Source organism: Acyrthosiphon pisum, chromosome A2 (assembly GCF_005508785.2).
Source record: "Acyrthosiphon pisum isolate AL4f chromosome A2, pea_aphid_22Mar2018_4r6ur, whole genome shotgun sequence".
Lineage (NCBI taxonomy): Eukaryota > Metazoa > Arthropoda > Insecta > Hemiptera > Aphididae > Acyrthosiphon > Acyrthosiphon pisum.
In genome coordinates, this window is record NC_042495.1 from 98952706 (window position 1) to 98980650 (window position 27945).

At 31.4% G+C, this 27945-nt stretch overlaps 1 protein-coding gene across 2 annotated transcripts in view; it reads left to right on the plus strand.

Moving 5' to 3' along the window:
- Positions 1 to 27439, plus strand: part of LOC100160352 (two pore potassium channel protein sup-9) — a 67021-nt gene extending 39582 nt beyond the window's left edge. The window contains exons 5-7 of one of the 2 annotated variants that reach the window (XM_008182892.3): positions 2993 to 3179; positions 26112 to 26634; positions 26921 to 27439. In XM_008182892.3, coding sequence (XP_008181114.1) covers positions 2993 to 3179; positions 26112 to 26633 — 709 coding nt within the window. In that variant the 3' untranslated portion in view covers position 26634; positions 26921 to 27439. Of the gene's footprint in view, positions 1 to 2992; positions 3180 to 26111 lie in introns of both variants that reach the window. The other variant, XM_001945371.5, reaches the window with a different exon arrangement.
- Positions 27440 to 27945: the final 506 nt, after the last annotated feature.

A 27945-nucleotide genomic window follows, 5' to 3' on the forward strand; every position in this document is an offset into this window, starting at 1 on the left:
AAAAGTTTTTAAAAAACCACTGATATATGTTGATTATATAGGTAACAATTAATTGCAAGGAGTGGTCATAGTATTGATTTGATGTACGCCGCTTTCTTGTTGTACAAATAAATTTGATACTGAATGCTCTTGTTTTTTTTAAATAATTTATAGTTAAAATACCAAGTTCATAACGATAATTTTTAGTAAATGTTTATAAAGTTTTAATTGATCAATATTTGACTTAATTCTGATCTTTCCTATTGAAAATGCCTTTATTTATCTTATTTTTGTTCCCGTTGAATAACAATATCTCAAAATGGTTTAACTTAACTTTGTAAGATAAAAAATAGTATAATATATGGAAATTAGTATACAATTAAACTATAAAATAATATTATTATAATCCTCATACATGTATTTAAATGACTGTATATAATTTAATTTGTGTTACAGATTATGATAATATGATTAATTAACGATAACTGTTTGGTAAAATAATTTGTGTTTATTGTATGATAAATATATGTATGCTAATAATAACGAGGTACAGATTTTCGTACAAAATAAATATATATCAAATATACGTGAATATTGTTACAATGTCTATAGATAAAAAAAACTTTTTATTTTTCAATTAGTGTTATGATAAATAATAATTTATTGAGTTGCAGTTTTTAGATTCGGAGAGGAGCGAATGAACGAATTGTATTTACAATTGTATATACAATGATGTGTGTTTGTTTTTTTTGTCTCTCAGTAACATTTAAGGTAGGTAGTAAAATAAATGCTATGATTTTCAACATCATCATTTTTTCTGAAAGAAAAGTGAATCTAGTTGGTACTTTTGAGAAGTCAAAATCGAAAATTCTAAGTAGTATTAGAAAGCGCCAAGCAAAACAAAAAAAAGTGGTAATTTTTAAACAAAACATTGATGAAAAAATCAATTTTATTTTTTCGGTGTGATTCAAAAACTAATAACCCTTGACATTTTTATATTAGCATTTTCCATGAATAGTTTTGAAAATGTTAAAAATCATTTTTCAATTCATTTTGAGCTAGTTATAGCCTTGAGAAATTTTTCTTACTTTGTAAATTTTTATAAAATTATTCTCGATGATAGAAGGTTCTTTATAAGTTTCATTAATGGAAGTTCTGAAATATTAAAAATACATAGGCACGATTATATTTTATGTGCATTTTATGTTCAAATTTTTATCAACATTTCAAAAATTGTAAAAACTATTCATAAGTTAGAAATTAGTTTTCCTTTCATAGCTCACATTAGATATGTTGATATAAAATTCCCCACAAATAATATATTATGAGAGTTTCAACTTATCATTTTTTCGATATTTAATATTCAGTGATAAATTATCGAATTTTCATTAAAAGTTTTTTAAACTCATCGACTGTTACTCGATTGTAGTGGTTTGCGATATTAAATTGAAAACAATGTAATAAATCATCGAATTCGAAAATCAGCTTTAAACCGCTTACTGCTGTCATTTCTTAAAAACCATACTTGCTTGAATTATTCCAGCATTTTTCGACGGGATCGGTAGTTTTTCTTTACACGAAAATAACCTATTGATTAAATTTGAATTTACCTTTTCAAAGTACCATCTAGACTCGATTTCCAAACTACAGAGGTGATACTTTAAGAACTTTTTGGACACTACTTTTAGTTTAAAAAGTTTTCACAGCAAAACAAATTTAAAAGTATACGTTTTACAATACTTTTCTTGCTCTACTCAGATCTATATCCTCGTTGGGTTCTCAAAATATGAATATTACAAAAATATTATTTGAGGTAAAGTTATGTATAATAAATCATCAATAAAAAAACTATTTCTTATTATCTACCTATGTTTAATAATTTATGTATTTTGCATTTTTATAATAAAATAATAAGTAAACATTGTAACTATTTTACTGTATATCGTACTTGATTTATATAGTTCTATTTTTCATCATTGCATCACGTTATTTGTATTATTTTAAAACTATTTCAGAGATAAAAATATGTATTTATTCATATTTCCTGCGGTGGAAAAAGAATTGTGTTCCTTTGGTGGAAAAGAGAATCTAATATTATTATCTAGTGTGGTGGAAAAGGGATAAAGTTTATTCTGTCAAAAAAGAGAGCGTTCTTCAATGTTTGTCACAAAATAAATAAAATAAACAGTAGACTTTTGTACATAAAAAAAATATGCTCATTTTATAGTTTATTTTGTTCAATGAACAATATGCATAGTATAAAATATATAGGCATCATGATATTGTTATTTACAAAAGGTCATAATAAACGTATACTTTGATATAAATGGTTATTATTGATTCTTATTATTATTCGAAAAATATTTCTTCAAATCAATTAACATTTTTATGAAGTATAAAATAAAAAAAAAACGGGTATATAAATATTATAACAATATATTATTTTTTTCATATTTCCTTTTCAACGAAATCTGTTTTACTATAGAGCTTGTTGAATGTATTTGTCTACATGTAAGTACCTGTAGCTAATATATTATTTATACTGTGTAAAAAGAAGTCTCTATAATATGGTTTTACTTTAAAGTTCAAACTATATTTTTCGTGTCAGAAAATAAAACTAATTCCCATTCAAATTTAAAATATTTTGTTATACACTCATGTAATATTATATTTAAATTATTAATTATTTTTGGCGTTGTATACCTTTTATTTTATAGATAGGTAATCATATTTTTTTTAGAAACTCTTTATCACACGATCAAAGCCGACCCATCTTTCACCTTATGAATACTTATTCGAAACTAATGACAATATTTTTATTGAAAATGTTCTCAAGACAAAAAGTAGAATCGATGACGATTCACTAGCTGCTTGGCATGCGTCTCACCTATTTCTGCTACTGTAGTGCCTACTATACGCCTATACTACCAATTTTCTATTTATCGCAATTACTGCATTATATGCGTATAATATTCTATATTTATTATAATTTTTAATTTCGGACTTTTCACAGGTTCGGCGACATGGTGGCCTTACAGAAGAATAACACGCTGAACGACAAACTCGAGTACGTGGCTTTCACGTTGATATTCATTCTGTTCGGGCTGGCCGTCGTGGCAGCGTCGCTCGACCTATTGGTGCTCAGGTTTGTCACGATGAACACCGAGGACGAGAGACGGGACGAGGCTGAGGCGTTACAAGTAATATTAAACGATAATTTATTCATAATAACCGTTACGAGTTATAAGAAAAAAAAAACAATAATCATCATCAAATGTCGTGCGTGCGGAAAAAACGCAATAAATTCCATTTCCCGGTAAAAATGCATACACACAAGTGCATGTCATATGATGTTGATGTGGAATTTTTAATAACGTTAAATATAATATAATAAAGGTATTGCGGGGTGCCGGGGTTGAATAGAGAGTCACGGGGAATGTCCCGCTTAATTTTGGTTAAAGGCATTTAAGAGACACGGAAAACCTTCGAAATCGTATTTATGAAAACAAAAGATTGACCAGTGAAAATGAGTGTCTGACATAAAAAAAATATCATCGGCCCCGTTTGGAAAAATCCACAATAACCCGCATACCGGATTTGAGATTTATTTAATCTAACTCTCGTAACCGATGTTTCGAATATATAAGGTACTACTACGGGACGGGCGAATCACGACAACGATGGGTGGAATATGTTTCGAATATGTGTCAGACAAATATAATATAATACAGCGTAGACGCATGTCTCATAGCAGAGTGTACAATATACATATATGTTTAAATATAATAAAATTATTTACATACGGACAGATTTCCGTTTGTTTTCATCCGATTTTGTTGTTTACGCATATGTTTGTATTCGTTCCGAATACCTCGGGAAAGGCAGGTAGAACAAATACTGTGGGGAAAAAAACACAATGCAATAATAAAATCCGTATACCAGACATGCGGTACATATAGGTATAATCATCATACGTCGATGAAGGGTGGAAAAATCCGGGAAAAAGCCACAACGCTGTGATGGGACTGTCATCGGACGGGGAGTGTTCAAGGCCACAGTATACAATTATACAGAGTGGGCTATGATACGTTATTGTTTTTCTGCACGTATTGGCAAAATATGTATACTTATGATAGTCTATCTCGGTCAATTATTATAACACCATAAAATGATATAATTATATTATAATATATTTTATATTATTATTATTTTTATTATTATTACAATTTCTAAATAATATAATATAAAAATGTTCGGTCAACGACGATGCCCGCGAGTTTTTTGAACGAATTTCGGTATTTTATTTTATTTTATTATTTTATTTCAAGTATCTCGTCGCGTTGTAAGAATGTAAGTACAGTGTACACATTGAGATGCTAGATAGGGGGAATACGGTATGACGCATATAGTATATTATGTGATATAATAAATATAATTTCAGAATGTTCAAATTTAATACCATAAAAATTTAAATTGCAATAAAGTAAAATTTTAAAAATTAGTAACTATTGAAATATAAATTGTTAAATTTAGTTATATTATATTGGTATACATAATAATGAATAAATAATGTATTTTCATCGATAATAGATTTATCGTCAAATAACCATGTAAAGTTCAATTTATCCAAATGTATTAATAGTTATTAAGCATTTCATTGACTTTATTGAAGAATTATGAATTCGTCAAAAATTATCTTAAGGTATTTTGTATGGATAATATATACTTAAGCTCTACGCACATTATAAGGTCTTGTAAATGTTTTTGTAAATGCTTTAGTTTTTAATGTAATAATTACATTGTAATTCGACAAAAAATAGTTCAAAAATAAGGACCCCTTAGTGTAGGTATATACAATATAACACATACGATATACAATATAAATATATATACTATATAGTATATATAGGCACTATATATGATTATGGTCGGTGGAAAAAGTTTAATATATAACAGCCTGGCTTTTGTTGCTCCTCCTCTTCCCACTCTCGATCCTGATCCTGATGTCAATTCTATCTATATATAAATACACGCACTTTTTAAAGTTGTCAACATCGCAAAATTTCACTTGACGTGACGCTCTTATAGTCCCCATACATGACGTATACTATGTCATGCTGAAATTCTGATCCTATTTGTTTCTCGATGTCGACATCATCGTTATTGTTCACACAATATATATTATATTATGTGAATAAAATATATACGTTCGAATGATGAAGCTTAGCTGAATACTTTCAATTATTTTTTTTTCCTAAAAAAAATATCGTTTTAATTATAAAATATGTGCGTGAAAACGGTCGACGCCCACTCGCCTTCCGTTTATTTTATAATATCGTACGCGTTCTATTTTAATATACAAACCTACGACACACAAGTGCAGAACACAAATATATATTATGTACATTCACATGGATTGATGGGTGTGTGTTTGCATATAATATTATTATAACAATAATATTATATTATAATATATGGACAAATTGTGTGTACGAACAATGTACGAGCCAGTGATAATATAGATTGCGTGTTACTCCGCAATCCATTTACCGTGTTGTGTTATTATTATCATTATTTTAAAATGTTTCGCTGATGCGATGTATGTATATTATTAAACGAATTTTACGGTATTGTTAAAAATAATATATTATATTTTATGTGTATAATTTTTAAGAAAATATTCAGAGGCAACATTATAGTATACGCAACACTGCCACAACGTGTATTATTCCTATGCAAATATCGTTTTATATTGTATACAGGCAATTATATTTTGATTGAAAATCAAAGTTTTTCTTACGCTGCATTGGCACATTGTTATTACACTGTGCAAGATGTCGCAAAATTTAACTTTTAAAAACTTCCCAGTGTTATTTTATTGTTCGTGCCTCCGAGGGATTAAAATAATATAATTACCGAAATTGTGAGGTTTCAAACCGTTGCCGCGGACGATGACTCGGAAAAACGCGTACAACGCTGTCAGTGATAAAATGTTATAAAAAAAAATTCAAAAAAAAAACTTTAAATACATACACACAGCTTAGTCAGCTACGGTAGCGAAGCTTCTTAGCACACTCGAATTATTATTAAATAGTAATAACAATAATAAACGCCATAAGTGAAACTATTATTAAAAGTTTTATCGAACAATAATATTTTGGCAGTCTTATTTGTACTGGATTGCAATGCATTGTATACGTTGCAGATAATATTTAAAATTAACAAACGGTTTGTATTAAAATTTAAAACTATAATGCGGTAAAATAGATTATATATAGCTATGTCGAGCCATTCCGATACAATAATAAATTTTGTTGACACTATATAATAACGATTCAAGTTTGGCTCGTGTAAATTGTTTCATATCCGTTGTCGCCGTCGTCATAATGTTAATTGCAACACCTTTATAATGCATCATAATAATATGATATTAAATACATATCGGCAAGTATAATATATAGGGTAGGTGCCTATATATATGTTATACGGGTGTAAATAACGATTGAACGCGTAAAATTAATTACATTCCGACCATTTAAACTAATTAAGAAATTGCAGTGTTCTCGTTCAAAATAAATAAATTGCGATAGAATATATTATATATGTATGGCTTATGCTAATCTCGTTTGCATCGATATACTCTATATTATAATACAATAGAGCTGCAGCTGTTAAACAATAATGTCATTTGACACGCGCACACACGGATACCGGGTTTTATATTATTATAATACTATCGTGCCAGTGAAAATAATTGACAATCCCTGATGAAAAATTATTCATTGTGGCGCCTATTATTATACCTACCTATTATACTGTTAAATGTAAAAAATCTATGTGCGAGCACAGCATAGCCAGACAATTTCAAAAATGTATGACCATGCAGCGCGCAGTAAATCGAAAACAGCTCTCTATTATTGTTATTATTATCATTATTGGCGGGGGCAGATGTCGAAATTCGATTTGTGCGTGGGGGATGACCGCAGGTCGAAGCGCCGCTGACATAATTCGAACAAAAGGTTAGATACAAATTACATTTCAAACACATATCCTACGTATGCATACACACACACACACACACACACAGACTTGGACATTTCTCGTTTTAATTACAAAAAAAAAAATGTATATAAAAAATATGTACACTCGTGTCGTATAATATGCGTGTAAAAAAGACAAAAAATAAAAAATAAAATAAAAAAATACTATCCAATGTACGCGAGCGAACGATGAGCGTGACACTATGAAAAGGGTTCCCGTATACGTTTAATGCGTACGTGCGATATTATATTCACTTGACTGGTTTTTAGTACCACGTGCGTTGTTTTTGATATTTTATTTATATCATCGATGGTGTCGTCCCGTCAAGAAAAATCTGCCCGGGCAATTTCGCTATTATTTAACTGTCGCACGAATCTATAATATAATAGTCCGACCGTTTCTCTCTCTTTTTATAATAGGCCGTTTCGCCCTGTCCGAATATATTATTATTATTATTGTTATATCGTTATACACTTACACGCCGTACCGCGTCATTATATTCGCACTATTACGACCGTAGTGTTGTTAGAATAACAGCATCGTTTATATGGCGCTAACCTGCTGGCAAGTCTCTTTGTAGATATTCATATTTCGTAGAAATTATTTCGCGGGTTCTCGCCTAGGCGATTTTATTCCAAAAATGAGATACCTGTCGTATTCCTCTATAATGTACGTCATACATTTTCCTCCATTATCGAAGTAAGAACTTTCATCCTCAGATCCTCTTATTGATTTGAATGCACCCATCATTTTCATATTCTGGTCAGGAAAATTTTCATGTACCTACAAACATATAAATAAATTAAAATTAAAAATCATTGTGATTTAAATATAATATATTATAGTAAAATATAAATGTGTTTAGAATTAAGTTTGATTTTGAACTATAGTAAATTTAAATTAAAATAATATACGAGTATAGGTGTACAAATAGTTAAGTAGTAGTATTTTTTAAACATATATAATTAATGTGAAATTGTTATATAATACATAATACATATAATGTATACTGATATAAGTATGAATTAATACAAATCAAGCACTTAATCTACCTATATTTTATACGAAAAAAAATATGTTGAGGAAAATAGATATATATTGTAATTTTTTTGAGAAAAATGAGCAGAGGAAGAACACTATACTTCATTTTTGGTGGAAAAGTGTCCCTCTCCTCACCTAGACCCCTATAGATGGTGTTGATTTCTATGTAATACTCTAAAAATCATTCTATAGGTACCTATTTTATATAAAAACCTCAAACACATTATTTGTGGCTTTAACACATCATCGTCTAATTCATAATCATCTATTATATTATGATACAGATAATGATATTGTGTTTTACGAATGTTTGAGTTCACAATACCAACGCATAAGTCAGTAAAACATGAACAAATTATTATTGATTGAATAATTTATTCAAATAGATATTGATACTTCTAAATTTAAATCTAAAATTAATTTTTACTTACTACTCATAACAATTAAATTAATTTGATTTAAAATCCTTTCCGAGTAGGTATGTAGTAATAAAAAAGGGGAATGTAGAATGTAGGTAACCACTCTGATGTATAGTTGTATCGAATTTTCTACAAAAAACCTCCATCGAAGCTAATGATCAGAGCATTTTTTTGACTAGAAAAAGTGGCTTTAGACACACAAATAAAATATACATCACTGTAAAATCAATAGAACCCTTCGCTCAGAATCTAAAAATAACGTTCCTCAAATTATAGTTTTACAACAATTCTCATAATTTTTGTTTGTATTGACAGTATCTAGTAGCTACTCAATTACAATAATTATTAGTAATATATCAATTTTATATAACGATATAAATATTTAAAATATATCGTATATATTATAGTATCAATATTATGTTATAAGTAGATCGTTTACGTTTATCCTTTTATTCATAACTAATAAAGCTTGAGAATAAATTATCTACAAGGCGTATAAAAATGCAAATAATAAATGTACAATTCCAGACATAAAACAAGTTGAAATTTGTCATTTTGATATTATATTAATATTGTAAATGCTCTTTATTATAAATAAAATATAGCATAAATAACACTGACCCGGAATGAACTAGTAAAATATACATTTTAATCCCTTAGATATAATATTTATAAGAGAATACTGAATAATAAATATGGTTCTATACTGTCTACTGGTAGTACAGCGATGGTAAGTTTGGTTTATGTGTAGTACTATCAACTATGCATACGTATGATTTATAACTAAAAAATATCTAAACCAAATTAATGTTGGTTAATGGTCTCAAAATGATAACAATACTGCAGTACTGTATAGTGGATACCTATACTGAATAACTTAATAATCTTGACAACCTTTACAACATCTATAATATTTCGCATGATTATTTTCAACGACCCATCGAGGGAAACAATAACGTAGTTTCGACTGAACGCATTTCGTAAATAAATTCATTTTTTTCTCTTGAAATAATATATTTATTTATTTTCATTCTTTATAGCCGAATAAAACATACTCTTTTATAACACAGATACGCATACAACATATTATAACTGGTTTACGACTTATTAGTTTTAATCGCGAGTATTATATATTTTAAAACCATGATATTTATTCAAATATTCTGACTATATATCATTATACATTTATACCTTACCTTTACCTAACCTAACATCATAGACTTTGAGTATAATGCAGACCCTAAATTATATTTATTATACTGTACACTTGTATAGTAAATTATAATATATGTCACAGATTACTATATACAAACGCAAATGACATGTTATAATTATTGACTTACATGTATATAATTTATATGATCTTTTTTTGGAAGAGTTAGTGCACCAAATATAGTTGGTCGATAATGTTTAGTTTCATCTTCGACTCCTTACACTAAGCGTGTATAGTTTGAAGTGATAATTTAACTAAAATAAGGATAGTCGATGATTGGTTATTTGTAAGTTCCTTCAATGACCATAGCTTTCAGTTCATAATATTATATTATTGATTTAAAAAAATATATATAATAATTATTCAATTTCAATTCCAATGTCATTTAAAATATTTTTAGTACAAACTGATTTTTTTTTTTTTATCTCACGAGTTTCAATACATTTACAAAATATTATGACTGAATTTAATATATACATAATGTTACCTATATTAATATATTATGACCTATATGTACGTATACTTGTGAATAAATATTACTTATTACGTACTCTATTTATTTTTAGTTATTTAACAACGTACTAACGTTCATAATATTATTTTTAGAAAACTTAACACTAATATTGTTTTTACGTTTGGTTATAAAAATTTAAAACTTTAACGAACTGTTAAATATTTGAATAATAATTTTGATCGGGAAACAATCCTGGAACCGATATCTTAGACATTTCAGGCTGATGGAATACAACGTTATAAGCCTTTCGGGGTACACGTCTTCCGAACATATTATACACTTATTTGTACTATATTATTATTTTTTATCGTCATAATTTTCGAGATGAACGGAGAGTGGACCAACATATTATTTTGGGGTGGGAAAAGCTTTTGAAATAATGAGTTACCATTATATTATGTATCGCGTGTGTAACGACAGTGTATTGATTTCCGTTTCGCAAAAACCGCATCACGGTCGTCATCGGTCCTGCCGAAACGAGGTGATTTCTCCAAAAAACATTTTATTTCTACCGGCCGATAACAATCATGCCCGGCCAGACTGAATGGCGGCGAGCCACTATATTATTATTACGACATTACATTATCTATTCACCGTATTTTCGGATCCTTTGAGCGAGCGGGCGTTTCCCGTTTCACGTGACACCCGTGAGAGGTCGATAAAAATTAATATTATACACACGCACGTGAATGTGTGACATGTGCATGTATGTATATATAAATATTATAATTTATATGTTATACGATTTACTTAATTGTCATGTACCAGGCACCTATTTAATATGTCCTGCTGTACAGGGTGATTATTTTACTTTGAACCAGCTGATGATATCCTGGGAAACTATCAAGTTATCTATATGGTTTTTCTATGGTTTATAGACTTGCGGAAGAATATGAAATCTAGTGCCCCAAGTGCAAATACCGTATGAAAGATATTGAGACGTGGAGAAATTGAATTTTCTCTTTAAGTGATGATTGATACGTATTGAGTTGGCCATGAGCATTTTTTGTCAGATGTAATAGTGGTAATATCTAGAACTGTTATCGTGAATGTTACTATTACTTTGACTAGTGATCGTCAATTATAATGTTTATCAGGTATAGGTTATCAGTTCAGTTCCCATGTTATGGTCCAAACACGAAAAAAGGTATACGTTACCAAATGAAAATTATTCGTTAAGATTTTTCAGCAGAGAATGCCAACCAGATGTTTGAACGATTTTGTAATTTTATTAATGGCACGCTGTAATTGAGTTTGGACTGTTATATTATGCTTTGGCTGCTATGCTGCTAAGGTTGAAGTCATCAGTGTATAAAGTTGATTAAACAGGCGAAGCGATATTCTTAATTATTATGCTAATATGTTACTATACTTATTATAATATTTAATGATATATATCTTGTCTTTTAAATTTCAACACACTTTTGTTATTATTATATACCTACTCTCTTTTATGTTACGATAATACTCTCTATAACTTCATTAAAACCAATAGCTTAAAGGCGTTCTATAACTTTAATTATTAACGAATGTACTGAATATGCCATATTATATATAAGTACCTACATTTGGAACAATAAATTAATATCTTTTAAGATTAAGTTAAATTTAAAATATGCTGTTTAATGTTTATGGCAATAATAAATAAAGTAACTGGAATTATTTAACCCTGTGGGAGTCAGTTTATCTACGACAAACGTTTTATAAGGATAGTCGTATATGGTATTAAGACTATCGAAAGATTGACTCGAAAAATTTATTTGTGGAAGAATTATTTTATACGTCTGTGTATATACAACCTTATAAACACTGGAGTACCCATCTGCATTTTGTGGAACCCACATTGTTCGAGGTAAAATTAATACGTTTCCTCTAGCCTCTAGGAACCATGTTAGACGTAGATGGAAATTTTTTCCGATGGATTAAATAATTATATATTCAAGAGCGAAATAGTGTAGGTAGTATATTTTGTGAATCTCTTCAGAGGAGATAAGACAGGTCAATGGTATTTAAAAATATTTATTATTTTTCAAGAAATCTGGAATATAATAATTGTTGTTACTTGTTGGAGTTTTCTTCAAAGTATTCACCAAGTATTTATGATACCGTAGATGAATTCATGATTAATGACTATGTAAGTGATTGATGAATGTTATTATCTTTTTTTCTTTCTTGTACTTAATGAACAAATTTTGTTTCACATTATCGTATAAGGGTTGACTTAAGCTCGGATATTGGATGTAAAATTTCGCCAAGATACGGTTTATCCGCTTTTGACAAAAAATATTGTATTTAATTAATATGGATATTTTGTTTTGATAGAAAGTTTGTATTTGGAACATTTTGTATCTATGTGATTATTTTACTTATTTATATCATATAGCTGCGATTGTTTTGCATCGCAAATTTGAGGGTGTTTTAAGCGTTATCTGAATTTATACGGACGCAGGTAAGTCATTAATCTCGTTATCTACTGCTTATCGGCGGAGTCACTGAATCAGTGGGGTTGGAGATACTAACATTGTGTTTATCATTTTCGTTTTTTCTTTGACGAGATGATAAGTTTTTCCTAAAAACATATTTTAAAGTCAGTGGGCGGATCACCCCTTATTTCGAGTAGGTATGAAAATGTAATAAATAAAGTATAGGTGAAACATGGAGCATAGACATAATAATAGGCATTCTGGTGTTCATATTAATAACTACAGATCACGTTATATGTAGTATTACAGTTGTATGGTATTGGAAGCTATACGAGGCGTGCGATACGATAAACGTGCAACTCGGTTGAGGTTGTGACTGTTATGAGTATAATATTATAATATATTAGTTAGGTGCATTTATGCGATTAGCATAATGAAACGAAAAATCGATTTCGCGACTCCATTGAGAAAGGCACGCTCTCGTGCAGTACGACAACTCCGCAATACACAATATATAATATAATACGATAATATTAACAACAATATTACGTAACGGTAGTAGGTATACATGGGATACATATAGATGGCATTATATTACGACTTTGTCGCGATTTCGTATGTACATATTATATATTATATTATATACGACGGTGTACCACGCTTACTCCTACGTAATTATAATAATAATAATGTAATATAATACTGCTTGTCGACGTCAAAACGCTGTAAATAAGTCATTGTCACCGATATGATATCTATTCATGTTTTATATAATATTATACAATAAGGTACTACTACAATAACAATGTCTAATTCGCAAAAGCATTTGTGTGACAATGTGGGCTAGTGGATTATGGCTATAATATATTATATTATAGTGTACCTATTATATAGTAGGTGGCTACCTATATATACGAGTATGACAAGTACAATATTATAATATATACTAAAGTCTAAAGTCGTTATGTATAACGGAATATTATAGTAAACAAAACCAAATCCGATAATATCTGCAAAGTTTCCATATTGTACCGGCTACATAAAAAACACTACTTTAAACTCATTCTATAGACAAGCAATTTTATTTTTAACTTATAAGTATAGGTATGATGTTATGCACCTATGTCAATTTTATAATTTTTAATGTTAAGATCAATCGACCAAGTTGCGCTATTTCATTATGTCAAATATACCTACATATATTTTACTGTATTATATATATATTGGTGTTCATATGATATTCACTTTAAAAATATAGACACCCATGGGTGATGAAGCACCGGGAACGCGTAATGTCAAAAACTACTAGATGAGTGACGATCGTCACACTCAACCAGATCTATGGGTATATTACTCTCATTGTCAGACGTCCCGACCGATAAGCATCGTATGATAACGAGATGTGGATATGGCAATAATAAAGCGGACGTGAGAGAGATGACGTCGTAAAATACGCCAGTGTCGAGTTGTTTATTTTAATAAGTAATACGGTCTGTCTTGCGATAACTCAAAGTCAAGAGGGGATGAAAAAAACGAACCGTTTTGATTTGACTAACTCAAATTTTTCAGGAAGTATATTATGATTCAAGTCTTCGGATTACATACGAAGAAAAATAAGAGACATTATTCGCATACTTTAATAATACATAGACACCATATAGACAGCTGCTACTGGGGTAGATATGTGATTATATTTTGAAATCAATCGTTACGTTACAAAATGTGACTTTTGTCGGAAATCGCGTAGTCCAGTATAACACATAGTGTTACAGTCTACATTATATTAAAGACCTTCAAAATATAGAGTCGCAATAAAAATATTATATTCTGAATCGCCTCGAAATATATATTGTCAAAAAGGATGTACTATAAATTCTACTGTTTAGTTCGTTTTCATTGGATTATCGCAAATTACTCAAAAATTAGTGGTAAAAATACGAAAGTAGAAAGTTTAAAACACCGTTAATGTCAAATTTCCATTCGATGTATATATAGGACCTGTCCTGTATGGCTGTATGGGAGTTTTGGAGTACTCGTTATATACACTACACCCGACACCGTTATAACTTATAGTTTTAAGTAATATTACAGACAAAAATAAAACACTCATTGCAGAGTGCAGACTAATTCGATACCGATAACAAGGCGATAATATTATATTATATAAATGAAAATAAACCAAACTATTTGTCAAGTGCGTATTATTTCTAACTTCGGTATAATGTGACTAAAATACATTCAATTAAAATTTCTCTGGGAATTGAAAATATTTTGATTACCACTATATAAGTAGCCAAATGCGGTCGGACTTAAATTTAACGTAATATACTATACATTGACTGCAGATGTATAAGCACTAAGTAATTATAACAACAATCAGTGGTAGTGTACATTTATTACTAACCATCTATATCTGCAGTAAATAATCGTTTGTGAAAATCCGTTTTTTTCGAAGCATAGTTGTCTATGGGGGCTTAGTTTGACCATTTTTTGGAGGGTAGGCCTAGAAATTAACTAATAATCATAGTTCTATGACAATTTGGCAAGTGAATTTTTTTCTGGCAATAAGCCACTTTGGCAAACAATGTTTTTGTGAAAACGGCAAGACATATATACGAATTTAAAAAAATATGTTTTACGCTCTATATCAATAGTTTGATATAATTGAATCTGATCGCCTCATGTCAATGGAAATGTATTTTTTTTGACTTTGTGACCCATCATGTGATATATTATTAGGTAATACATATTTTTCTAAGTGGTTTATGTACTGCAATTTGTTATCATGTACCTATAGTTTTTGTCTAAATATGTATATCATAAAAATAAAGATATTGAAAAATGTCTAAAACTTCAACATTTAATACGCGTATATGAGATGGCTTTAACAATCATCATTCATCAAGATCATTATACGATTGGAAATACATAAGCAAATACTTTATAATGAAATCCAAAAAAGTATTTACTTTACTTATATTCCTTTCGGATCTCAATTCCATAATATTAATCCCTTCATTTCTCTCCTTACTGCCACTTTGCAAAAACAATTTATTCCATAGTGTTCTTATTCTTTCATAATATGAAATTATCCTAGAAATAAATTATTCAAATATACTTTCATTATGTCAATAATCGTTCTATCACACATTATTGAAATTATTTTTAGTATCGCAAATTGTAGGTATAACTTTAATATTAATAATATATCATCTCACTATTTAATATTATAATATAGATATTAACATTTTAAAATAATCAATATCAGGTAGTGTCACCAATGGGTATCACCAATGCCTTCATGATTTTCGTTTCATAATTATTTTTGCTTTTATCATATATGCTTATTGTACAACTTTGTATAGATTGTGTATTATCCTGTTAAAAAAAAAAACTTTCTTTAGAAAATGAGCAATTTTAATTTAAAAAATAATAATATGACGTGGTCGTCATAAATTCTAAATATTACTCACTAAAATGCGTTTGGACGTAGGTACCAGCTTTACATTTTACTATATACATTCCCGGCGAACGTGATTCCTTCTTGACGACTAGACGACAGTGTTCGATACGTTTATATTAATTTTCAATTCGCAATTTTATCGAATTTTTTCACGATTTGAATCACAATTTATATAACAGATATTTTTTTTTAGATTGCCTTATTAATATTTGGTATCATATCTGTATTAGTAATCATTATTCATTATACACTATTGTTGCCGCAGATCACGTAAACGTACGTGACAGTCGAGATTTATTTTACGTCGGTGTTCAAAACAAAACAATTAACGTAACAAATTTCGTAATAAATAAAAGATGCGCTGGTGGTGCCGGGATATGGCCGTATAATAATACAGCGCCAAATCGCACGCCGAATCCGTCTGACAGTGCCAGTCTTTGTTGTTGCGTATCGACGAATTGCCAGTAAATGTCGTCTCCGTCTGAAATAATATCGTCTTTGGCGCAGTAACGATATCGTACCACCTAATGTATATATACGTATAACGAATATCAGACTTGGCAGTATTCCGAATACTTTCAGTACACTGTTTTCCAAAAGTATTTAATGCTGTATTCTGCAGAATACTTTTTTGAAAGTTGTTTGAATAGTTTATTCGGAATACTATTGTATAGCATTAAAATACAATTTTTTATTTTAATATTTTATACGATTTATAATATATAATATTATACAGTTATGTCGTAAGTCATAAAATATCACAGTTATATCTATAATATATACCGACACAATATACTTTTACACTGGCTACAATTTAAAATTTTCCCTGACACAAGCATTTATCGTTTTTAAATCAAAAAATATTTTAAAAGACCTTGTTTGGAATACTTTTACAATATTTGTAAAAAAATATACTTTATTCGGAAGCGACTATTTTCGTGAGTTATCCAGTAATTACCAATATGTATTGCAAATACATTTTTCAAAAGCATTTTACACCAAGTCTGAAACGAATAATATACCTACTCATTCAAAACATATTGCAATAAGACGGTGTAGAATTACACGCTCGTCGCGCAATACCACTTTAGCATTCGATCCGTTCGTCTGACATAACATGCGACAGACTTGCAGCAGCTGTATACGGTTTTGTGTAATATACTGTGTATATTATATTATATATACGTCATGCGATGTACTCGTATTATATATATATACACATCACTCTCGGTGGGGCGTACTCGGCGCCGTGGACAAAAGCGTCGTCGTTTCGAGACGTGATTTTGACGGGTCCGAGTCGTATTAATCGGCAGAGGACAAAAACAGAAGCTGCGACGGCGTAAGCCCCAGTCGCGGTGGTACAGCCAGCGACGAGATTTCCCCGTCAAACCCCGTTTTTCGTGAAACCCAACCCTTCGGACACAAATCATCTCTGCGGCGAACGGAATACGAGTTGTATATAGTGACGCACAGGCACACACGCACGAAAATATTATACAGGACGAGCCTGGTGAAGCAGACGACACGCCACGGCGTATATTATAATGTAGAAGATGCGAGTACAAGATATTATTTTTAAACGAAATTCGCTGATAACCATTGAAAATCGTAAAAACAATCGGTTTTTAAACGTGTGGTAGACAAATAAATAAATGTGAATTCCTCGTATCTCTTAATAGATAATAATAATATATTGTCCCCGGTTCACCACAAAATAATCACTCTGTAGACATGTTGTATACTTGGACCCTAATTTATAATATATGTTCAGTATGTATATGCGTTTGCGTGTATATGTGTGTGTGTTATAATATATTATCGTTGTAAAATATATATTATTGTCGACGTCGTCGTCGTCGTAGTCTAGTGCACTCGCAAAAATCGCCGCGGGTGGGACGCGCGATTCCGCCGCCACGTGACCGGATTATTGTTTATATACAGGATGGTTAGCGACATTATCGTGTTTTATGTATTTTTGGCGTTTTTATGGCCCTCCAGTCCCATTTATTATATCGTATATACCCATACACGCGGAATATATTATACATAAGTTCCACTACACCCTGTTCGCTGGTTTACCGCCACTCACATAACACGGGATTTTCCTGGCTACACTTAGGTTCTAGTGTTACTTGCGGAGCAAACAAATGTTTTCACAACGTTTGAAGTGTTTAACAATACATTTTCACAAAAACAATCAAGGACTATAATATAGTTGGATATAAGTGCGGTATTGGGAATAAAGCGTTATTTTAAATTACATAAAAATAGATACTCTCTTGATTATACAAAGATCTCTTCATAACAATACCGATAATGCGTAAATGTTGAACTAAATACTGATTCGATCATATCTGTATATTATAATATGACTAGGTATACTATAATATGTAGAACAGACAATGAGACAAATGAAAGTTCAATTTTTAATCGATTTCGTTTCTGACAAAATAATACGTATCAGTGGCTTAATACCTATATAAGAAAAATAAAAGTACCTAAAGCAAAATCATAAACCTACATTTTTTTTCCTAGTAACGGAGTTATACTTATACTATATTCGTTTTTTTTTCAATAACAAAGTATTTAATTCATAATCTTAGGCGGAATAATATTTTAAAATCGTTCAATTATTTTAAACGAAAAAGTGTTTTATAATGACATTCAGAGTTAGGAATAAGTGTAACGAGTAGCACCTGGACTACGCAACCTTTGCGGCGCGCAGTATACGGCCGATTTCCACTTCACTTAACTCGTCTAGACTTTAAACGATTATAAGTAGGAACTATTTATGTAAAGCGTTATAATAAGTTTAGTTCAAACCGTATATTATCGTAATATGAAAATACAAACGTTGTCTCGTCCGGATACGCGAGTGCGACCGTTTGATAATGATGGATCACGCTGTATAATATATTATTATACCAGCTAATGTACACACATATCGATATAATATACGTTTTAACCGCATTATATAATACACTCGAATGTAGTTATAATAATATACATTATACACATTGTTATTATAATATTATTATTATTCAGCGGCGCTCCGCCACTATATATACGCGTATTATATACACACACACAGTACGCTTTTCGCGCTCGAAAGTCGCGGTTATCGTCTCTCCTTAAGGGGCAAAAAAAACAAACGCGTCCTCGGAACAAACACGCTCGCGGTGCCTACGCCGCACAGTGCACATAATATATAATATATTATATCGTATTGTACGATTTAGGTACACACATGGTATGCGTATAATACGTGTACGAATATTGTGCACGATATAATGATGATTATGTACCTACGCAACATGATGCGCTGCGTCTCGTAGATAGGGTAAGCAATAATGTATGATTATAAACTTCTACATCGCGAGCGGGGGGAGGGGGGCGCCATATACATATTAAAACCTCTCTCTTTGGGGAGAGTTATACGGTTCTACCCCACCCCCCGAAATGTTCTTCCTTCTTCTTGAAAAAAAAAAAAAACAATAATTTTATTTACCGTCGTAATCAATACACCGCAGAACTGCGCGTTAGTCGTTAGTCGTTTTTTGAAATAGACATGAAATAAATAATTGGCAATGACATCGACAATCGTATTTTCTGCAGTGTTTTTCCGGGATCGATTGATACGAGAACATTGCTAAATGTCTGCCATAATCGTATAATCATTTTTGTTAAGGCGGTCAGATGACCTTTGACCAGGTTAAATACTCAATTACCAATTGTTATATAATACTGATTAGCAAAAAATAATATGAACGTGGTTAAAGCCCACATGGGTCGGTGGGGTAAAAAGTAAAAACCCTAAACGAACTAAAATTCTGGGTACGTTACTTGTTTCACACTATATATTGTCTGCTATACGCCTATACCGCGGTATATACGCTCACACATGTTCAACCGCAAACCATTTTATCTTTGTCGCCGATGATGATAAAACGTCATCAAGTGCAAACGCGCGAACGAACCCCAAAAATGAAAAAACCTAATGTGCGCAATGTCAATATAATATGGTAGAAATATGATATCATGCAGATATAGACACGGAACGAGATGATTCTCTAGAGATCTTTGCCGAAACGAGATGTCAAAAATAAATGTACGTCGGGCGCACAACGTCTACGGTTCGACGAATATTGTCTTTGTGGCTCAGTGCCAAAAAATAAAAATGTGTCCATAGACCATATAAAGATTATTTTTGCCAAATCACAATAATCTGGTTTACCCGAATCGCCTCTTAAATCTCGGTAAGTTGGATTTATTTTACTAGAGTTGCCTCCGGACGTTTTCGAAGGCAATTCGAGTTTATTGGGACCGGCGGCGTCGGTAATTTATTACCTTTTGACACATTATTTTTTCAAAAAATTATCGTCCATTTTGCGTTAATACATCTTGGCCGTATCCCGAAAACATGACGATTTTTTTTCAGGCACACTCGACCAGTTGCCACATGGCACATACATGCATATAATATATTAATATACATAGTATATATATTTTTAAAGCTAATCCATTTTCTGTACCTAATTTTAATTATAAAATAAATTTATCTGGAATTGCCTCCAGTGTTAAAAACCGATATTTAGTATAAATAGAATCTTAAAATATTTAAATTTGTTTGGCTTATTAGTCAAAAATAAAAAAATATATTGAATGTAGGTTCTTACATGAGACATGAGACATAGCAGGTAAAATCATTTGTTAGTATTAGTTATTATTTATTACCTACTACGCAGTGGAAAATATTATACAATGTTACAACCATATCATGTAAGATGTAATGCAACATGGTAAGAAATATTACGTATTTATGTTCCTAAACGATGGAAAATGATATAAGATCTTACATGGATGTTAGGATATTAAAGATTTAGATAAAATATTTATATATGATGATGACAGCCGAAAGGTTAATTATACCATAGCACGCAACTCGTACGATTGTCGATATATTAAAAATTGATATTTGATATTTATTTTTAACAATGTAAATATGTAATACATATTATAATATAAATGTTATATTATTGAAAATTCGTAGAAAAAATACATTGTTACAGTAATTTATGTGGTTTGTTTTAAAGCCTACAACACTTAATACAATCGTATTGACTAATTTTATTTATCTTAAAATCTAAAATCGTTTCGTTAATAATGATCACAGTGGCTGTAACAAGCTTAGTTATGTTATTATTACACGTATTCCAATATAATAGATAAACGATCGGTGTAGAAACCTAAGATCATCTCATTCTTGTAATCATGTAGGAATTTAGAACTTACTAACGAATGTAATTTTAGATCTAATGTAATAATATTATCCGAGAGGTCTTCAAAAGCGATGGTTATTAGATTATTTTTAAATGAGATACATGTCTTGTCGTGATTAAAACAAAATATCATTATTTACAATTATTTTTGACACTAATTTACATTATGGAAAAATAAACAATAATAATAATATTACGCTATACTTCCGTGTTTCCTTCGCAAATGCATGTTGACTAGTTGGAGTGAAGCTGTATTGTTAAAGATTTTTCGTGCTTCACTGTATTTCAGACATATTTTGGTCTGCACAACGTGATTGATCGTAAGGTTATCCTTGCACGTGTGTCACAGGGGCTGATCTATTGGTGGTCACGAAGGAACGGGATAGCTGCGTGTGCGTCCTACTCTGACACGAGCGATTATTACTTCATATTTTCTTTTTAAAACAAGGAAAAATTTGTTTAATAAAATGTTTTATATTTAATGTAAGAACGTTTATAGTCATAAATACTCACCTACACGTCATAATAACGCGTCGAACTATATTATATATATATATATATATATACGTCATTATACGCGTAACACGCACTGTTGTGCACTCGTTTCACGGCTATAATATATCATAATAATATTATATATTATGTATATTGTATATCGTACATATATAGGTACACACGAATTTTATAGTTCGTAGGGATGTAGATAGGGGTAAGGGGAGGCCACTGAGGTTGGGGGAGTGTGTCGTCGTCGTTGTTGTTGTTCAATCGAACGAAAATCCGGACGCCCCGGCGATATAAGCGATTCCTCATTGGCGCTGTGGCGTTTTACATTATACTATATTATTACTGTATAATATTTATTATTATATGTTATACGCAGTATCGACGGAAGAAAATAAATTGCCTGTATGGCAAGCGTGGGCACAAGGGTCGTGTATAATAATACGTACATAAAGAATATATAAGAAATAGAAAAAACGGTACGTAAACGAACGGGTGGCGAAAAGAGCCACGCGCGTACGGTGATGATGGCGCGTACATATCATATTATTATTACTATTATATATCTAGTTACCAAATACCTACCTACCTATATTGTGTGTTATATTGTATAGTGTACCTACTGCTCAAAGAATGCCGAAACGATAATGTACCGTATACATAATATATATATATATATATATATAACTGCCATACGCGCGTATACAGATGAACTATAATAATATTATGGGTACCGATAAAATATTATACGGCTCAGTAAAAACTGTTTTAAGTTTGCGGGGGACGATAGTAATATTAATAATAATTGTATATATGCGCTTGATTTAGCGAAGCGCGCCAAAGTCTTAGGTAACGCGCGTGTTTGTCGACCGTCCGATATGCTTAATAATAATATCATAAAATATAATAATTGCGATATTATATTATAATACATAAAAATAATAACAATAACGCGCAGTGGCGTGTATCATAAAAAAAATTGCTGTTGCTCAAATAATTTTAGGTCACCTACCCCTCATAATACTGTTATACCGACCCATAAAATGTCCTTTTTTTCTTCTATCAATACCCACCCACCCATATTAAGGAGTTGCCTGAGCAACACTTGGTCCCTATATGTTACACGCCACTGATAACGCGTATACGACTTTATAATATTATGATCATCGTGTGTGTACAACGATAATCTTATATTCACCATATTATTATGTCTCGTCACGTTTGGCCCATCGTACGCACATACGCATATTATACTGTATATAGCCGCTTTAATTCTACGATGACACTATTATATAAGTTGCATGACTATATTATGATTTGTCAGCGTGTGACTGGATAGCAATTGATATTTGATAATATTCGACTCGTACAGTATAGTGAACTTTTTATAATATGAAATATATTATCAGCCCTAAAACCATACATTGGATATCGTAGATCTTCCGTATCACAAGAAAACGACAATATTTTTATTGTTTTATTGCGCACCGGAAGCATCGACTTTAAACCACCGTTTAACGTGTACGGTTTTTTAAAATTATACTATATTTTTTAAACATTTTGTTAATATCATCATACTATTATCAATATTTATAAAATATAAATTAATGATAATATGATGCAGAAACGCAAACGGCAAAAAATTTAATTTCGTATGTGATCTAATATATTTTAAAATATATATACATATTATGTGCATGTTCAAAAAATGCATAACATATCTAAAAAATATTTTCCATCGATGAAACAATGAAAGATTGGAATTTAAAACTTATAAACTCGTTGAAAAACAAGGTCTACAATATAATATCAATGTATAATAAAACTCAACTATGGCTCAATTCACGTAATCCTTCTAAACGGCAACACTTCTTTAAAGTCATCAATCGGTATTTATACAAATCTAATATTATTATGGATAACCTCTTTTATAACATATTATCGGTAAAACTGTACAGTTGTAATAATATAGTATTAATAATAATAATGTATAAAATGTATCATCATAATACCTAAATGAAGTCGATTTAATTTTTCAAAAAGTTCTTCTACACGCCCATGTACCTATTTTGCCTATATATTACCCCGTACAAGTTAAAAAGTTTATTAACTTTTTATATGCCTAGAAAATAATATTAATTGAACGCAATATGAATATATGATACAAAACGGTCTTCCTCCGATGCAGTATAGAAGTTTATTATTTATCAATTGAAAAAAAATATTTCAAATAATCGAAAATGAACCGAAAATAGTAATAACTTATAATACTATTATAATATTATTTACATGTTACCACGGTGCGTTATTTTATAATTTTTTTTTTTTTTAATCTTCCGGATTGACACAATCGTCTATCCGACATTAAAGTATTGTAGGCCATTCGAATTAAAGTAACGCATGGTTTTCAGTTTATCGAAATTCACATCCATCATCGTTTCACACAGCGCATACACCGATTTTATGACGTATATTATAATATGAAAATATTATGTACAAATACCCTGTGTAATATATAAAAAAAAATGATGATGTGTGCGTGTGTGTGTTGTATTCACGTGAACGTCATGTGTGACATTTAATTAGCGCGATGGCTGGGTGCGCGAAGTTGTGCGTCGACTTTAGCGTGCGCGTTTTAATCGACGAACCGTGGATTACGCAACTACACCCTCTCTGTCTACAACAGAAGTGTACATATACCTACCAGCCCGGTCAGGTCGAGATAAACGAAAAAAAAATATTATCCAATTAATAATTATCTATACGCAGTAATAAATTCTCGCGCGAGGAACGCGAAACGGATTATTACATAAGTACTTAAATAATTCGCTGGTCGTCGATGCGTGTATACGGCCGTTTCGGGTAGACTTTCGGCGGGTAGGCGCAATGACGCATTTAGGGAGTGGTCAATGGATGGTTGTAGAGAGGGTGGTCACTCCTGCTGATTGCGCAGTACGGCATTGTGAGAAAGAGAAATTATTTTTTATCGTTATAATGATAATAATTTTGACACAGTAAGTTACTGCGATGTCGAGAGAAAGCGTGAAAAAATTAACCTACCCTATTCGCCAAATATATTAGGTATTGCTGCCGTGACGTCACTGCCTAGCTGGAGTAGGGGAAAATCCAACCGATGCTCACCCAACAGACGTCTTCGATGCGTTAAAAATATACGCGATAATGTTCGCGGAAAAATGATTTAAGGAGAGCGGCTACAGCGGTTGCTTTTTTTCTCACGGAAAATGAAAGAAAACTCGTAATCCTTGTTTGTGTTTTATTTTCTGGACGGATTTGAATGATATTTCTTCAGCAATAGTGAAAATATCCATTTATTATTATCAGGGGCTTCTGACAATCCAATTTTTGATCTTTCGTACTTGGAGATTTCGTAAAGCTTACGAATTTATCCAAAATCGTTATAAAGGAAATAATATTTAACGCTGATAGCATGAGAAAACTATAAAGAATCCTAGTTAGGACATTATATATTTAAAAATATTCGTAAATATAGTAAATCTATAGTAAATATCTGAATGTGTTATGTATCCCATCTTATGACTTGGCCTGAAAATAATATTATACTAATCTATGCGTGTAGTATCTAAAATAGGTACGCACAAAAAAAACTCTAATTTATGCGAACAAAACGTTAAATGTTATGTCAAAAATGTTTACAAAATTCCAACAAAAATACATACTTAAATATATATTTATTATTATTTATGAACATCGTTGCATTGTTAGAATATTAAATATTGTTTTATCAAATAAATTTAAATGAAAGAGAATGTTCTGATTTATGGGGAACTGCAGGTGGCCAGTTGTGTATAATTTTACTTATTGCACAAAAAAAGTATTATAGCCATTTACTGGTATAGGTACTTAAACCCTAGTACTAACAAAAATATTTGTGAAGTAGTCTATTGAAATACGCAGATCACAAAATAGAAACACTAATTTATCTTAGAATCATTATCATATTGAAATATACGCATTTTGCACAAAAATAAAGAAATATAGACGGTTTTTCTAAAATTGGTGAAATATGGAAAATATTAAATAAGCATTTTAAATCTTCGATTTTTAAACTTATCCATATACGTGAATATGGATTGGTTTCTTATAAATTTAGTACAAATAGTATCATATTATATAGACAAATATTCAACTACTACAATATTGTACATCCTCACTATAATGATGATAACAATAATATTTTTCACGTCCTTGTGTTTCAGGCCGCCCAAGGAGCCGTCCGGCTGGAAGGGGACGTGATCACCTCTCACGGGTCCGTGTCCAGCCTGCCGATGGGCAGCGCGATGACGGCGGGTGGATCAGGTCGGGGCAGGGGGTCGTCCTCGCCGGCCGACAACGCGTCCGTGTGCACCTGCACGTGCACGCGGTCGAGGAGCCGGAACGACGGTTACCGTTCGGGTGATTCGCCGCCGTACGCGTCGGGCTACGGAGTCGGGACCGGACGCGGCGTCGGCAGCGGCGGCGACCGGGACGACGGCGACGACGGGTGCAGCGGCGACGACGACGACGACGAGGACGACGACGGGACGTGCGAACCGCAGGACATACAGCTTGACACGTTCTACGACGGTCGCGAGACGGCGTCGACGTCGGCCGATCCGTATAGGTGCCGGCAGCGCGTCGTCCAAACGCAACGGCAACAGCGACAGTATCAGCAGCAGCAGCAACAACAACAACAACAACAACTGCAGCAGCTGCAGAACGAACACAGATCATCAATTTGACGTATGTTCGCCAGTGGCGGAGGCGGTGGCGGCGACTGCGACCGCGTCGGTTATCCGTACACGCCGTTCGCATAGCTGCCGTGCGCCGACCGTATGTTATTGTATAGGTATATACCGCGTACCGACCGGTGATACCGCGGTAACGGTAGCGTGTCCGTCCCGGTCGCGCCGGGAGACATGACATTCAACGCGATCGAAATACATCATACGATTTATTATTATCATAATAATAATACTTTTGTCGTTGTTGCCGTCGTGTGATATAATTAATAAAATATATAAATTAGGTTGAGCAGTAGTCGGTCGATCTACAACGGCGTACGATCGTACCACGAGACGTTCTCCTCCGGTGTCGTATACGATTTCGGACGAAAGATGACAAACAGTCGGGACGCGAATTTGTGCAGCAGCCACGTGGTCGAAAACTACGATTGACGAGAAACGAAAAAACGACGTGAAAATCGTAATCGAACGATCGAGGAATACAATCGAGGCACGGTGTACTGCTGCAAGTGAAGCACAAAGGGGCCATGGCTGCGTCACACCGCAGCCGTGTAGAGCGAAACAAATTTTATTAGGAACATTAAAATATTATGATGATATTATATTAAACATTTAAATCAAATATTATTAAAGAAAAAAAAAACGTAATTATGTACATACAAATGATAGAAAACGCGACTCAATTCCGTATCGACAATTTATGTTGTTGGTCCTTTTGAGTTATTTTTTAATATTCTTTCTAATTTTTTTTGTATTTTTTTTTTTTTATTTATGTTATACGAGTACCTATACACGTTAGCGTAAACGTATTAATCAAAAATGTTAAAATAATACTAATAGTTTTTCGTCTTTGAATAATATATTACGAACGATTCCGAAATCAAAATAATTATATTATAATATAGTATATAATATGTGTATATTATTATAATTATAATTTCTATTTATTTATTTTTTTTTTTTAATTTAAATATTGTACATTTTTTGCTTTACACGTCAGAGCGATCATATTATATTCCTTCAAATTTTGGTGTCGTTTTTCAATTTTGTTATTAATTTTTTTATATCTTTGAATTTTTTTAATACAATTACCATTGTCATTCGAATATTAAACAATAAAATAATAATACTAATGATAAAATAAATTTAGTTACATTATTTTGTTTACTTATAATTAAACGTTTTAAACATTGATTTTGAAATTGATGTATATAACTATAATATATAGCTCGTATTCAAATGTTGTACATACATTTTTACATTATTTTATTATAATATATTAGCTAAAATCTATTGTTTTTAAATAAAA